Source organism: Uloborus diversus, chromosome 1 (assembly GCF_026930045.1).
Source record: "Uloborus diversus isolate 005 chromosome 1, Udiv.v.3.1, whole genome shotgun sequence".
Lineage (NCBI taxonomy): Eukaryota > Metazoa > Arthropoda > Arachnida > Araneae > Uloboridae > Uloborus > Uloborus diversus.
The window spans coordinates 59,300,962-59,314,929 of NC_072731.1; the positions used below are offsets into that span (position 1 = coordinate 59,300,962).

At 34.5% G+C, this 13,968-nt stretch overlaps 1 protein-coding gene across 1 annotated transcript in view; it reads right to left on the bottom strand.

The window, feature by feature from the left end:
• Nucleotides 1-13,439, bottom strand: part of LOC129221887 (beta-scruin-like) — a 72,984-nt gene extending 59,545 nt beyond the window's left edge. Inside the window, exon 1 of the mRNA XM_054856296.1 lies at nt 13,334-13,439. Within this exon, the coding sequence (XP_054712271.1) occupies nt 13,334-13,439 (106 nt within the window). The remainder of the gene's footprint in view (nt 1-13,333) is intronic.
• Nucleotides 13,440-13,968: the final 529 nt, after the last annotated feature.

The window sequence follows — 13,968 nt, forward strand, 5'->3', positions numbered from 1 at the left end:
CGATTGCAAGAATAACGTCTAGACGGTAGCCAATTTCATTTCACATTCGATGACTACTGTTTTGCTTTACTGTGTTCACCGTCATACGGTTTCGTAGATCATTCAAATCTGTTGGGAAGAGGGGGTACGTAAACGACAACTTTCACAAGCCCCCATAAAAAATATCGCAGGGCGTGAGATGAAGGGATCTCAGTAACCAGAATTGGAAGAGCTAAGTCATCATTCGCCCAAACACCTATCCATCGCTGAGGTAGAGTCAGGGGCGTGCACTGGGGGGGAGGGGGGAGAAGGGACACCTGTTGGCCCGGGCCCGACCCTGAAAGGGGCCCAATTTTTTTACCAGGCGCGAAAGATGGGGGTAAACAATATGGAGCAGGGCCCGCAAAAGTGATACGTGACGGACCCCAAAATTTCTGTGCACGTCCCTGGGTAGAGTCATTTAGGAACTATCGAACATTCAGATGCCAATGGGTGGAATATCTCTAAACTTCCATGTATGTATAACCACATGTAATTTACAGAGTTCGAGCACAACGTATAGTGCAAGAAATGTATCTGTTTGAAAGTGTGTCTATCTTTTTGAATATCCCAGCACTTCAAGAAATTGTTCAATTGTTTAGTCAATCAAGAAAGCTTTCAAAAGTAAAATGAAATATCGGGCATAAATCATTGTACTTACATGAACGACTCGAATCGATCCTTTTGCTTCCAGGAGCATCTCTTTGAAATAACTTGAGTAACATGAGAGAACCGTCTTGTGAGCCGGGTAGGCAATTCCTCCAAGTCTTACAGTGATATCTGTGATTTTGTTGCGCTTCCAGAGGGCGGCTGCATGCTCGCCCAACCTGTGAAGCAAAGAATACCGCCATGTTTGTAATTCCTTGCAAAGGAAATGTTAATCTATTGACAGAATAAGTCCACGATTGATATAATACCATGAACAATACTATTTTAAAGCTCTGTTTCCGTAAACATGAACTGGACTTGAGACAAATGCCAACTTTGTCTTTGTACGGGGTTGAAGCGTCAAACAGACTATGTTTTGTTACTGAAAAGGGTTTAGAAGAAAGTTCTATTTTAGATGAATCGGAGAAGACCTTTTTTTTTCAAAGCAGTGTTGACCAAACTTAAAGTTTACCCAGAACCATGGGCGTAGCCAGAGAGGGCAAGGAGGGGTAAAAGCCCTTCCCTAGAAGATAACCTCTAACTTCCACGCTCTTTCGAAATGTCATCACCAAAGATGATTCAAAATTGCAATTTAAGGACTTCAACTTCGAAAAATTTCCGAAGGAGAGTCACATAACCGCTTTTTTTGTACGTATTATACAACAAGAAGTTCCGACAAAAATTAAACGAGCCAACTTTTCCGTATACCAATATCGATTTTCTAGTAACCAAGCAATATTCTCAAAATTAGCTAAAATCACAAACTATTTCAAAGACAAATTTTTCTATTTAAAACCGATTTCTAGAAATAAAATACGCCTAGCTCATCGGAAAAAATGGATGCGTAAAAAATAAATAAACGAACAAATAAAGTAGTAGCATCTTTTAAACAAAGCAGCTAATACATTTTTTTTCGATAATTTTTTTTTAACCGCTTTCAAAAAGAAAAAAAAGTGAATTAAAATTAAAAGCTCATTAAAATAAATATACATCATATCAAGAAAAAAAAAGTTTGTTTTTCCGCTGTTGCCAAAAAATTATTTTGAAAATGAATTAATGTACTTTCAAAAATAAATAAAAATAATAAAATTTCAACTTAAAGAAATAATTTTCATTGTTGAAAAAAAAAACAACAACTGCTCATATCTTTATGAAGAAACATAACGGAATACGAATTTCTCTGCCAAAAAGTGAGTAGATTCATAAAAACTTCAGAGTGAAAAATAAAAACAAATCGTATTAAAAATAGTTATTTCACAGTAAAAACCATGACTGCGGAGTCAGAGTCGGAGTTGATCTGATTTTGATCAAAAGAGTCGGATTCGAGAGCCGAAGTTTTAAATTCAAAGACTCATATTTGGAATCGGTCATTTTCCCTTAAAGTCCGCAATTCTGCCAATGTTTGCGGAGTCAAAGTCGGACTTTTTTTGATTCAGGTGTCGGAGTCGAATTTCCAAGAGTCGGAGTCAGTCATTTTTCCTCCGTGTATAAATTTTTGCCAAAGCTACGAAGTCAGGGAGTCGGAGTCCGACTAATTTTCGGGCACAGGAGTCAGAGTCGGAGTAAAGTGCAACAAGATTCTCGGAGTCGGGAGTAGGGCGTCGAGAACTATTTCCAACAAAGTTTGTTTGAAGTAAATCCGCCTTTAAGTTTGGAATCTATATTGACTTTCAGTTTCCCCGTAGGCGCTAATGTTAAGAGATTTAAACGAAAAATTGTTCAAATCTAAAAGTCAAATATTGGAATGATGTGTCCACACTGAGACCTTTTGAACAAAAAAAAAAAAAAAAATGTTCGAAATGTTCTATTCACTCAAAAGTTATTGGGGGGGGGGGGCAGTGGCGGATTTACTAGGGGGGCGGTGGGGGCGTCTGCCCCCTCCGTGACCGTCATTTTCTAAAACTAATAATATAGAATTGAAGGAATTACTAGCACTTGCTACTAATTCCTTCAATTCTATATTATTATTTTTTTTTATTCAAGTACATTCCACAAATTTGCTTGAAACTAAGTTTAGACAGTTAGTGTACTCAGCGATGGACAGCGTTACCCACTTTTTAATTTGAACCTAAGCTCGCCCCTCCCCTCTTTTTAATAATTTTTATATTTCTATATGTGTCTTCCAATCTTTTTCTTCCATGGACTACACTATACTGCCGTGTGCAGGTCTGCCGTGTCAAAGGCAGTAACTGCAAGTTTTTCATTTTTCATTTTTTTGCATTTTTGTCATCTATTGTACGTCATCTTTATTGTACAAGCTCGCTTATTTGGTTTCGGCTGAAAAAAAGGCGCGAAAAAGACGTCTAATTCCAACACTTCCCAATCGTTAGTATTGAATAGAAAACGCATTTTTTCAAATGTCTGGAAACCTCATTTCTGCAGATACTGCCGTTTACCTACACACGGCAGTATACTGGTACGATAATACATTGCTATGACTCAGAACAGTAGTTTCCAATCCTGGGGGCAACAGCCCCCAAAGGGGAGATTTGACACTTCAGGGGGCTGTTCGTGAGGGGCGATTAGTATTTATAAGACAAGATAGAGGGCGCAATTACCCCCGTAAATGACGAGTTTGGGAGGAAGAATGGCTTTAACGGTTTTCAACCGCCACCCACTTGAATAGGCTGTAAATCCGCTCCTGTTGGGGGGGGGGGCAGACAAATAGAGAGATAGACCGACAGACATTTTCCCCCCTACTTTCCAATTTTTAATAATTCGATATTTATTTAATTATTTTATTTATTTTTGACTTTTTTTTTTGTTTTTCGCGAAATTTTTAAGATGCATTGTCTTCTTTCATGCATTTTCCTTCTTTCTCTGACTTTTATCCGGAAAGTAGGCTAAAATATGGCATAAAACGATATTTTAGGGAGGACTTTATTAAGAGAAAGACTATAATTTCAAGCAATTTCTGCGGTCCCCAACGGGGGGGGGGGGCAACTAAAACTTACTATCTCGTTGCGCCTATACTTGCCCCTCTCTAACTGGAATTCCGGTAACACCCATGCCCAGAAGATATATTTGAAGGGTGGGCGGGGGGGGGGGGAGAGTCACGTAAATATCTTGTAGCAAGTATGTGAGAGTGTCCACACAACTCTTTGAAGAGGTACCAATCTGTACAATTTTAGAAGGGAGGGGAGGGGCAGTTTCGGAATAATTGAACTCCCCTCCGATCGCGCCTATGGTTTAAAAGAAATATCATTTTAACTCCAAAAGATGTTAGGGTTCTATTCAGATGTTATTCTATAGGTATAAAATTTTGTCAGTAAATGATGATGCCTCAGTTTTAGTAGTAACGGATTTTTAAAAGTATTTCAGACAACAAATAACGTAAGTCAATAAAATTTGTTCTAATTTTAAAAATGTTTGTTTTGATGAGAAAACTTCTGTCTCTGGCGCAGTCGGTGCAACAAAAAAGCTACAAACCTTTTTTTTTTTGATCAAAGCAAGGTATATGAAAATCTATATACAGCGAATACTAAGTCAACGAAATGTCCTTTTACCGAAATAAGCGTTCAGTCCAGTTTTTCATAGCTAGAATTCCGTTGCAACTAAATTCCTGTAACAACGAACTAAATTTTCTTTCCTTTGAAGTTCGTTATTACGGGATTTCACTGTATATATAAGACTAGCTGCGTTGCCCGGTCTAATTTGAAAACAAAAATTGTGTCAAGTGACGTATATTCAACAATCAGGCATAAATAACAGAAAAAAAATCGTCATGCTAAATTTCAACTCCAAACAATGACGACAGATATTAAAATACTTTTAAGAAATTAAAATAAAATGAGAAAGATGGATTTAAAAAGCGTAACTATGGAAACACAAAATAAAATAAGTTTCAGAATTGAAAATGAGAAAGATATAGAAACAATGGATTCAAAAAGCGTTACCGTGGAAACGCAAAATAAAATGGTTAAAAACTTGAATAGAGAACAGATTTTTGAACTACATTTAATTCGCTTGTAACTTTTTTTCTAATGGAGATAGAGAATTAAACTTCCGACCATAGATCGAGTTAAATCTGGAGTAAAAAAGGTAGCTCTTTTCAATGGTGTCAAAACGAAAACTGTAGGACAATTCATTCACTTTTTACTGATAAATTTAATGAAGAAAGTAGTGCCTAAATTTCAGCTAAGCCTAAACAAATTCGAGTTAAAAACGTAAATAACTCCCGCCGCAATTAAGTTAGAGCGTTGGAACAAATTGCGTAGAACGCGGAAAATTCTCCCCTTTCCAACGATATATAATATTACTAATTGCGAGTAATTTTTAACCCCCGTATTCGGAATTTATGTGAAAATTGGGCCTAAATTGGAATAAAAAAAGAACTATTCATCGAATTTTTTTCGAACTGGTCTGCAAGCCTTCTCAAGACTTAAAGGAACAAATTGTGAAAATTTCAGCGAAATCGGCCGGGTAGTTCTCGAGTTTTGTGAGTTCAAACAAACAGACGCTTTTTGGACACTTCGTTTTATACTATGTAGAGATATCCTTCTTGAGTGATCTATGCTAATTAAACACAATGGTTATCACGGTTTTTCTTTAAAATTGATCAAATACAACAGAAAACTTCGGAGCTGTACACAAATGATGTCACGCGTTGGGGGAGGGGGATTCGTTAAATTGTGACAGTTTGTGACAAGGAGGAAGGAGAGGGTAACAAGAAGTGTCACAACACACATTTTTTTATACAAAGATACGTTTATGAAAAATAGCTTGACACGTGACAGAGGAGGCGTACCAATGGGTTAGGTTAAAAATGTTGAAACAAAGTGTGACATCATTTATGGACAGTCCCTTACTCGTAAATGTAGCTTACAGTGTATGATGCTCATCTTCGAAACCATTCTGAGTGTCTTTGGCTTTGTCCAGGGTGGCATGCGGAGAAGCGATTAGGTTGGCGAGTGTGCGAGTTCTCTCCCGGTAGGAGGGCAGTCCGTCTTCCCTGACGTCTTCCAACGAGGCTGTCGAGTGATCGAGGGCGGAATTCGAGGCTGCACTGTGGGACTGAAAGTCTTCGATCTCGTAAGAAGGTGAGTTGGCAATCGGTTGAGTTGTAACCTGGAAAGTCTTATTAATATCGGTAGAACATCCTCATGTCGTAACACAGGTTAATTCTGTGTCATGTTCTAGCAGGTGTTTTGGGACGAAACATCCCCGAATCCCCTAAACTCTGCAAAACATCTGCATGCTGAACATGGCACAGAATTCACTTAACTTACATGTTTCATATCTTGCTATTCATTTAATTCTGAATTAAATATTTTGAAAGTGATTTGGTTAGTTTTTGCTTTTATCTTACTTCTACTCCATGCTGTCAATTTTTTTAGCAAGAGAGAAAAATATTACATAACCTTTTTTTCTTTTTTGTTTTCTACACTACTTGTAATTCAAAAAAAAAAAAAAAAAAAAATGTTCTAATAAAAAATCTTGCGTTTATTATCATTTTTTAAAACTAAAAATATGTGTTTCTTACAAAGTTAGAACAGTTCTGTAAAACTAGACAATCAAGAATCTAAATGATTAAATTAATTCCTCTCTGTCGATTAATGTCAATGATTTATCGGTAGGGGGGGGGGAATTTGCAAAAGAGTGTATACTTTTTTTCAAGCTTTTATTTGCCTATTTTTTCCCTCACATTTTTGTAGTCCCAATTACACCTTATAAAGCCTCGAAATGTAGAATTGTAAACCTAGAATTTTTCAAAAAATTTCTCGGGGTATGTATCCCCCATGGGGTACCTAAATCAGGGATATTCTTTATTCCACTTAAATAAGGTCCCTACATCACTCTCCTGATAGCCCTCTCCCTCTTAGGTCAAACAAAACAAAGATCAGAAGCATTAAAAAACGAAAAAAAAAAAAAAAAAAAACATGGGTGTATGTACCAGTGAAAAAGAAACACAGTATTTTTAAAATTTGACAATTTCCTTGGTCAAATTCGCGTTTTTCCTGATAGTCACCCAACAACACTACACTAGTTCAAAAATTTATGGCCGTGTATAACCAGACAACAGTTTTCAGTATAGCAACTCGCGCAATAGTTTCGGCGCATGTGCAGTTATCTGTTGTTCGAATTACAAGTCAGACAACTGTTGTCTGAATAATACAGTACGACGGCCGTGTATGACCAAACAACAGTTGTCGGAATAGCAACTCGCACAACAGTTTCGGCGCATGCGCAGTTATCTGTTTTTCGAATAACAAGTCAGACAACTGTTGTTTGAATAATAAAGTACGACGGTCGTGTATAACCAGACAACAGTTGTCAGAATAGCAACTCGCACAACAGTTTCGGCGCATGCGCAATTATCAGTTACTTGAATAGCATAGTCAGACAACTGTTGTCTGAATATACAGTACGAAAATTTATGATAAAAATCTTTGCTGTTGAAGTATGTTTTTAGTATCATTTTTAGGAGTTTCAATGAATGGTTGATAGAACTTTTAAATACTTACTGCTTCTTGGTTCGCCATTTATAAAATTTTGTAAATCCTGAAAAATCCGAATCTAAAACAGGTTAATCAAATTTAGAAGAACAGAAAACCAAAAAAAAAAAAAAAAAAGATAACTGCGTCAAATCTCCGAATAACAATGGACGAAATGTAAACGATTTTATTTGTTGTAAGCCACATAACTTTCTAACAATGAAAATGATATCAATAAATTTATTTACTTCAAACTGTTTGAAGCTATTGTTGAGAAAATTGGAAAGAAAGTGAAGGAATTCATTATTTTTTATTTTGATTTTTAAATACTGCATTTTGGCTTTTAAAGGGATGGAAATTCTAATTTAGGTTGTTCTAATTGCAAATAGGCGTCTTCAGCAACAACTCAAAACTGTTTTCAATTATATTTATTTGAACATACCAGTTTATACATTATTATACTTTGGGTCCCCAAACTGGGGTCTACGTATCTTTTGGGAGCCAGTAGACTCTTTGTAGGGGGTCCGAGGCAAACTAGGTTTCTCACTTTTGAAATATGAAGTTGTCCTTTTACTTTGCGGCTTCTCGAGATACATTGCTGCAAAATCGTGCACAGATGGTCCAATTGTTTGCTGATTCTACAAAATCATGTAATCTGTTGTCATGTAAACATGATATTTTTGATAGACAAAACTGTAGACTACACCTTGAAATCTATCTTTCTGGATGCTTAGCTCTATTTTTGGTTTCGTTTGGGGTTTACACACTAGTAGAGGCTAGAGCTCTCAGTAGTGGCCACTTCATGGTTTATATTTGAAAATATAGGATTACAGGTTTCCCAATGGATTCAAACGTGAAAGTAATAATACCTCCTGCACGTTTGATGCTTTTTTGAATCCATTGGGAGACCTGGAATACTATTTTCTTTAAATATGAAATTTGAATAGTGGCCACTGCTTAAGCAGTGACCACTACTGGTATTTTACCTTAAATACCAAATGCTTGGTTTAAGAACAAAGCGTGAAGCTCCATATGCAACAACATACCCAAGCAGTCCAGATGCTGAACCTGATGTTCGATTCTAGCTATCAAAAAGTAAGCTCAATACTGTATTAAAATTGTTCGTGGTAAAAAAAAAAACTAATTTTGCCCCATTATTTCGATACTCAATTTCGAGTTTTGATCGTTTTGTTACCTATTGATTTTTTCCGTTTTTTCAATTCGATCTTCGTGCACCAGACTATTTTATTGACGTTAAGCCCTGTAAACTATACACCTAGGGATTTTTAAAAAATATTTATTTTCATCTTTAATTAGCTATGCTTGGTTAAATTACATTCAAATTTCTGCAATGTCCATGGTCGCACTAGATCTATACCGTCAGGAACAACTGCTGAAAATCGTGGAAATAGATGACGTTAAATGACTTACTTTTGCACATGTGCATAAGAGCGTTTGGAGCTCTTACCTCTGCTCACGACAAAAGTATAAAAGAACGAGTTTCTCGATTGTAAATGAACTTCAGCAAACGCACGAAAAAATTAAAGTAGATCTAGTTAATGATTTGAGTTGAAGAAAACATTTCGACCTCCAGCTAAAACTTTTATAGTAACGTTTTAACGCGAATAGGGTTTGCGATACCAGACAAAATATGCAATACCGGTATCCGGTATTTTTTAAAAGGTGATACCGGTATTTGGAATTTCTCAATAAATGACCAAAAAATATTGTTTCTTTGCCACATTTCAAAATTTTGTGCAAAATGTTCATTATTTAAGAAAATGCGTTGTGAACAAATATAAAATGAAAGAACAAATTAATAAGAAATCAATTAAAATACGAAACATAATGCATATATTGAATTGTCTCTAAGCCTGGAGCACCTTTTATTGTACCGATTTTCTGTAGTTGAAAATAATCTTTCTGAATTCCTACTGATCGGTTGTGCTGTAAATAAGGTAAGTGTTTCTTTTCTATGCTGTTTGTGCTTTATAAACCCTTTGGTTTGAAATTTTTGATGAACTTAACTAAACTTTATCTTTTTTGGTAGTTTCTCTATATTGCTTTGATTTCCGTTTTCTTAGCAAAATGCTTTATAATTATGTAAATATCTGAAAGTATGTTTCATTTGATTATGTCTTTCCTCGATGTAAATTTTTAAGGTACTATGTAATTGCTAAGTTTCATCTTGCCTAGTATACAGTTAAATAGCGAGAGAAAACAGCACTCCAATACTAGCGACATTTAATTCATTAAAACGGAAAGGTTTTTCTCAAAATTCAGTGCAAATGAGTTAAATACTAAAAAAAATGTCATAAAACATTGTTGCAACTGATTGTTGGAATATATTATACATTTGTAATTACACTTGAAATAAACTTTTACAAAAGGGCTAGTGAGCAATCCAGGATATTTAAAAATAAAAACATGGTACACATAAAGGCACGAAAAACCTTCATCCATGGATATTCTATTAATTTGTGAGCTTGAAGCCAAAATTTTGTATCAATAGATTGATTTTGATAATGTTTCATAGAAAAAAGTACGTACCTTTAAAATAACAATAAATATCAAAAAAGTTAAATCGAAATCTCTTTAATTGAAAGATATATATTATTTTCAATCAATACCGAAAATACCGGTATTTTACCTCAAGAAATACCGGTATTACGAAATTGCAAAATAACTTGAAATACCGGTATTCGGTATACCGGTATTGCAATCACTAAGAGCGAAAAACACTAACAACGTTTCTATAAAAGAAACCCTTGAGGTCTGTTCGCTGAACCATGTGGACCAACATTTCATACATAGTTGTTTGAAGGTATGCGCTGGATGCTGCGATGATTTTTAGCTAAGTAGAGCTTACAGTTACAGTACAGTTTTAATTAGTATTCACACTTAGCTGCAAAATGAAAGAGATGGATGGACCGTTTCGTCAATAAACTGGAACGGAAGCATGTTTCGCGGTAAAATACAATAAAGCGTGTAAGAGAAAGCGAGCGCACATAAAGCACCAAGAGAAATTCAAAAACAGTGTTCCCTTCTAAAAAATAAATAAAATAAACTCTTGCAGAATATTTTAGTTTTTAATTAAAAAAATAACGATAATCTTTAAAAAACAAACAAACAAAAATGATGCGGATATAATTACACATTTAAACTTTTACATTCAAATAGTAAAGTTTTAATAAGTATTCACAATTATCTGCAACATGAAAAAGATGAATGTACCGTTTCGTCAGTAAACCGGAACTGAAGCATGTTTCTCGGTAAAATACAATGAAGCGTGTAAGAGAAATCGAGCGCACATAAAGCACCAAGAGAAATTCAAAAACAGTGTTAAACTTCTAAAAAATAAATAAAATAAACTCTATAAGAATATTTTAGTTTTTAATTAAAAAAATAATGATGATCTTAAAAAAACAAACAAACAAACAAAAAAATGATGCGGATATAATCACACACTTAAACGTTTACATTCAGACAGTAAAGTTTTAATTAGTATTCACACTTAGCTGTAAAATGAGAAAAACAGACTGTTTCCTCTATGAACCGGAATGGAAGCATGTTTAGCAATTAAATAAAATTAACGCGTGTAGGAAAAGTCGAACATAAGTAAAGTAAAAAGAGAAATTCAAAAGTATCGTCCCCTTTTTACTGGGGCAAAAGTTGTCCTAACACCCGAAAACTCCTAGAATTTTAAATTTTGTCGTAAAATACTTAAAATTTCAAGTTTTGTCCTAAAATTCCCTAAAATTTTCATTATTTATTCCCTACTTGCGCAGAAAAATAAAATTCAACCTAAAAATGAAACTTTTCATGATGATATTCCTATATTTTAGGATAAAATAAACTTTGTAGACCCTAAGAAATTTTCTCTAAAAAAGAAACAGAGAAAAACTTATGCTGTTGCTGCTTTTTTTTTCTGGAGAAGGGGAGGGGGGATGCAGTTAACCAAAACACATGCTCATTGTAAAGCTGTTTGTTTTATCTATGCTTTGTAACTCTTCATTTGTAATCATTCCTCTGCTGCAAAAAATAAGTAAAAGTAAGATAATAAAGAAAATAAAAACAACTGCAAATACAGCAGCAAATACTGCAGAAAAAGTTAGGAGAAAGGAATCTGATCTGATATTTTGGATTTTTTCCCCATTTGAAAATAAAAGAAAAGAGTATTCCCTCCTTCTCTCAAATTGCAGTTCCGTGGGAGGGAGAGGGGGGGATGAAAGGTATCATAGCTATTTGAAATAAATAAATAAATAAATACAATGTGCTGAGTTAGAATTCATATATAAACATTTCAAAAAAATTATTTAGAGCAAAATTTATATAATTTATCCGCAGGTGGGAAGTAATATTTATTTTTATAGTGCTTATCTAATGAGTCAGTTTGCTTTGCGTTTCTGTTCAGTGACGTGGGATTATTTCTTGCACATATAATTTTTAAGTTTATTCATTAACATTTTGCTTAAAAAATGTAAACAATAGTTTGTTTTATTAAAATGCCGCAGAAAACGATGAAATTCTCTTTCTTGTGGTTGGAAAAAACAGACAGAAATGGATGTAAGATTAGTACATGGTGCCGTGCAGAAGAAAATGATGAATTTAAAGCATTTTGTTATGTTTGTGCATTATTTTTCCAGTATTAATAATCACGGATTTTCGTAGGTATTGTCTGATGCTGATGCGGTGAGACATACGAGGTTGACAAGTAACTTGAAAAATCAAGCTGTATTAAAGCCTTGTTCTTCGTCTTCTTTTGAAAACAAATTTATTATGATGAAGCAATCTAAAGCTTTTGTCCCAAATTCATTCCAAAAGGTTTTAGTTGCCAAAAAAAAAAAAAAAAAAAAATCATTTGCATTTTTAAATGATTTATCTGTAATTTACAAGGATACTTTCGATCATTCTGAGTTCGAAAAAAGTATCAAATTATCTGATAGAAGACAATAAATTTTGGACTTGCACCTTACTTTTAATCCCTCCTTATTAAAGATATTTTTTCATCATTATTTGTAATTCACTTTGCTGAAACAACAAGAAGGCAAGTACAGAAGCAATTGGACAGAATTAAATCCAACTGGTATGTGGTATATAGGTACTTCTACTTCATAATGTACCACTGTCTTGAAGAATAAAAGATTGATGCATTTCTTTCAAGATTGAATTTGAAACGTTTTATCACCCACTACGAAAATTAAGCTTATAAATTATATTTAAGTTAAAAAACTTGATTTTAGCTGTCCTAAAAATGTCCTAAAATATTATCAAAATTTTGTGCTAAAATTTTTGAAATCACCACTCCGACCCTTGTTTTACCAAAAAAAAAAACTTTTCCAAAATATTTAAGTTTTTGCTTAAAAATTTAACGATAATATAAAGAAACAAACAAACAAAAAAGAAAAGAAATGTGATACGGATAGTTGCACATTAAAACATTGCCGTGCAGAGAGCAAAATTTTAATTAGTATTCACACGAAGCTTTCACATGAAAAAGATGGAGATTCGGTTTTCTCAACAAACCGGAACTGAAATAAGTTTTCTGGTAAAACACTATAACGCATGTAAGAAAAATCAAATGTTCATAACACACCAAGAGTAAATAAGAATAGCGTCACCTAGTCATAAATAAATAAATAAATAAATAAGTAAATGTGGGTTACAAAACAAATTTAGGTTTTTCTCTAACCCCTCCCCTCCCCAAACTTAAGTATGATACAGTATGAAATTTTTTGCTCTCCAAAAAATTTCAGTTCGGAGCGCCCCGGCCCGATATAAAATATGCAATTCACCTGAACCTGTTAAATCATTCAATTACTAATTCTGTTTATGCAGCTGCCTCCAAGTTTAGAATCTTGTCATGAATAATCCAAACTACTTGGAATTTTATGCGGTGCCCATGAGAATTTTGCGAACCAAATTTTCTTCACCTTCTGTCGCACTTGGGCTCTAGTCCATTCAAAAACTATTGTCACAAAGTCGTTGCACAAAAACGCCACTGTGTCAGTTCCTTTATTCTTGTCACTTAAGTTGGTGAAGAACATATTTCTCGCTTTGCAATAATAAGTCATTCCGCGAGTTGGTGTTAGCTCTCATTTTATTTAAATTCTTCTATCTCTAGAAACTAGTAAGAAACTCTGTAGATGCTAAGAACGAATTTTAAAAAGACAAAGCATGCCGCTTTTTTTGAAACGAAGCATATTTTCAGAAATATTCAAACAAAACCTTACCATCTAATAAAATGTGCTCAAGCTGAGACGCGCTTTCGTCAAATGCTTCTTCAGGTACTTCGGTGATCTCGTTAACACGTAAATCCACGTGCTCAAGGTTTGGCATTTCTGTGAATAAGCCTTTAGGAATGACGGTCAATTTGTTTTCTCTGAAATATAGAGCGTTTGTACATAAGTATCAGTAAAACCAAAAACACTTACATGGAGTGCAGTAAAATATATCAGATCAAAAAAAAAAAAAAGACAATGCCAAACGTATTTCATTATACATCTAGACAAAATAAGTCGTCACTCTTTAAAACACGTGTTTGCAGTTGCGGCGATTCGGGGGGCAAGGGGGGGGGGACTGCCACCGCACATTTTTCATCGTCAAAGATTGCCTCAACGTTAAGAATTAAATTTCAAAACATTCTGGCTGAAATTACCCGAACGTCTCCATATATTGTTTAAAATTTTCGTTTTAAAACTTCAATTTTGAAAATTTTCCGGGAGAAAATCTCCGAGCGCACTTCTCCTTCCTTTCAATTCATAGATGACCTAAATTTGCATTATAAAGATTCCAGTTTCAGGGAAAAAATGCAAGAGAAGAATCCCTCAGATAGCATAAAACTGCGTTTTTAACACTCCAATTTATA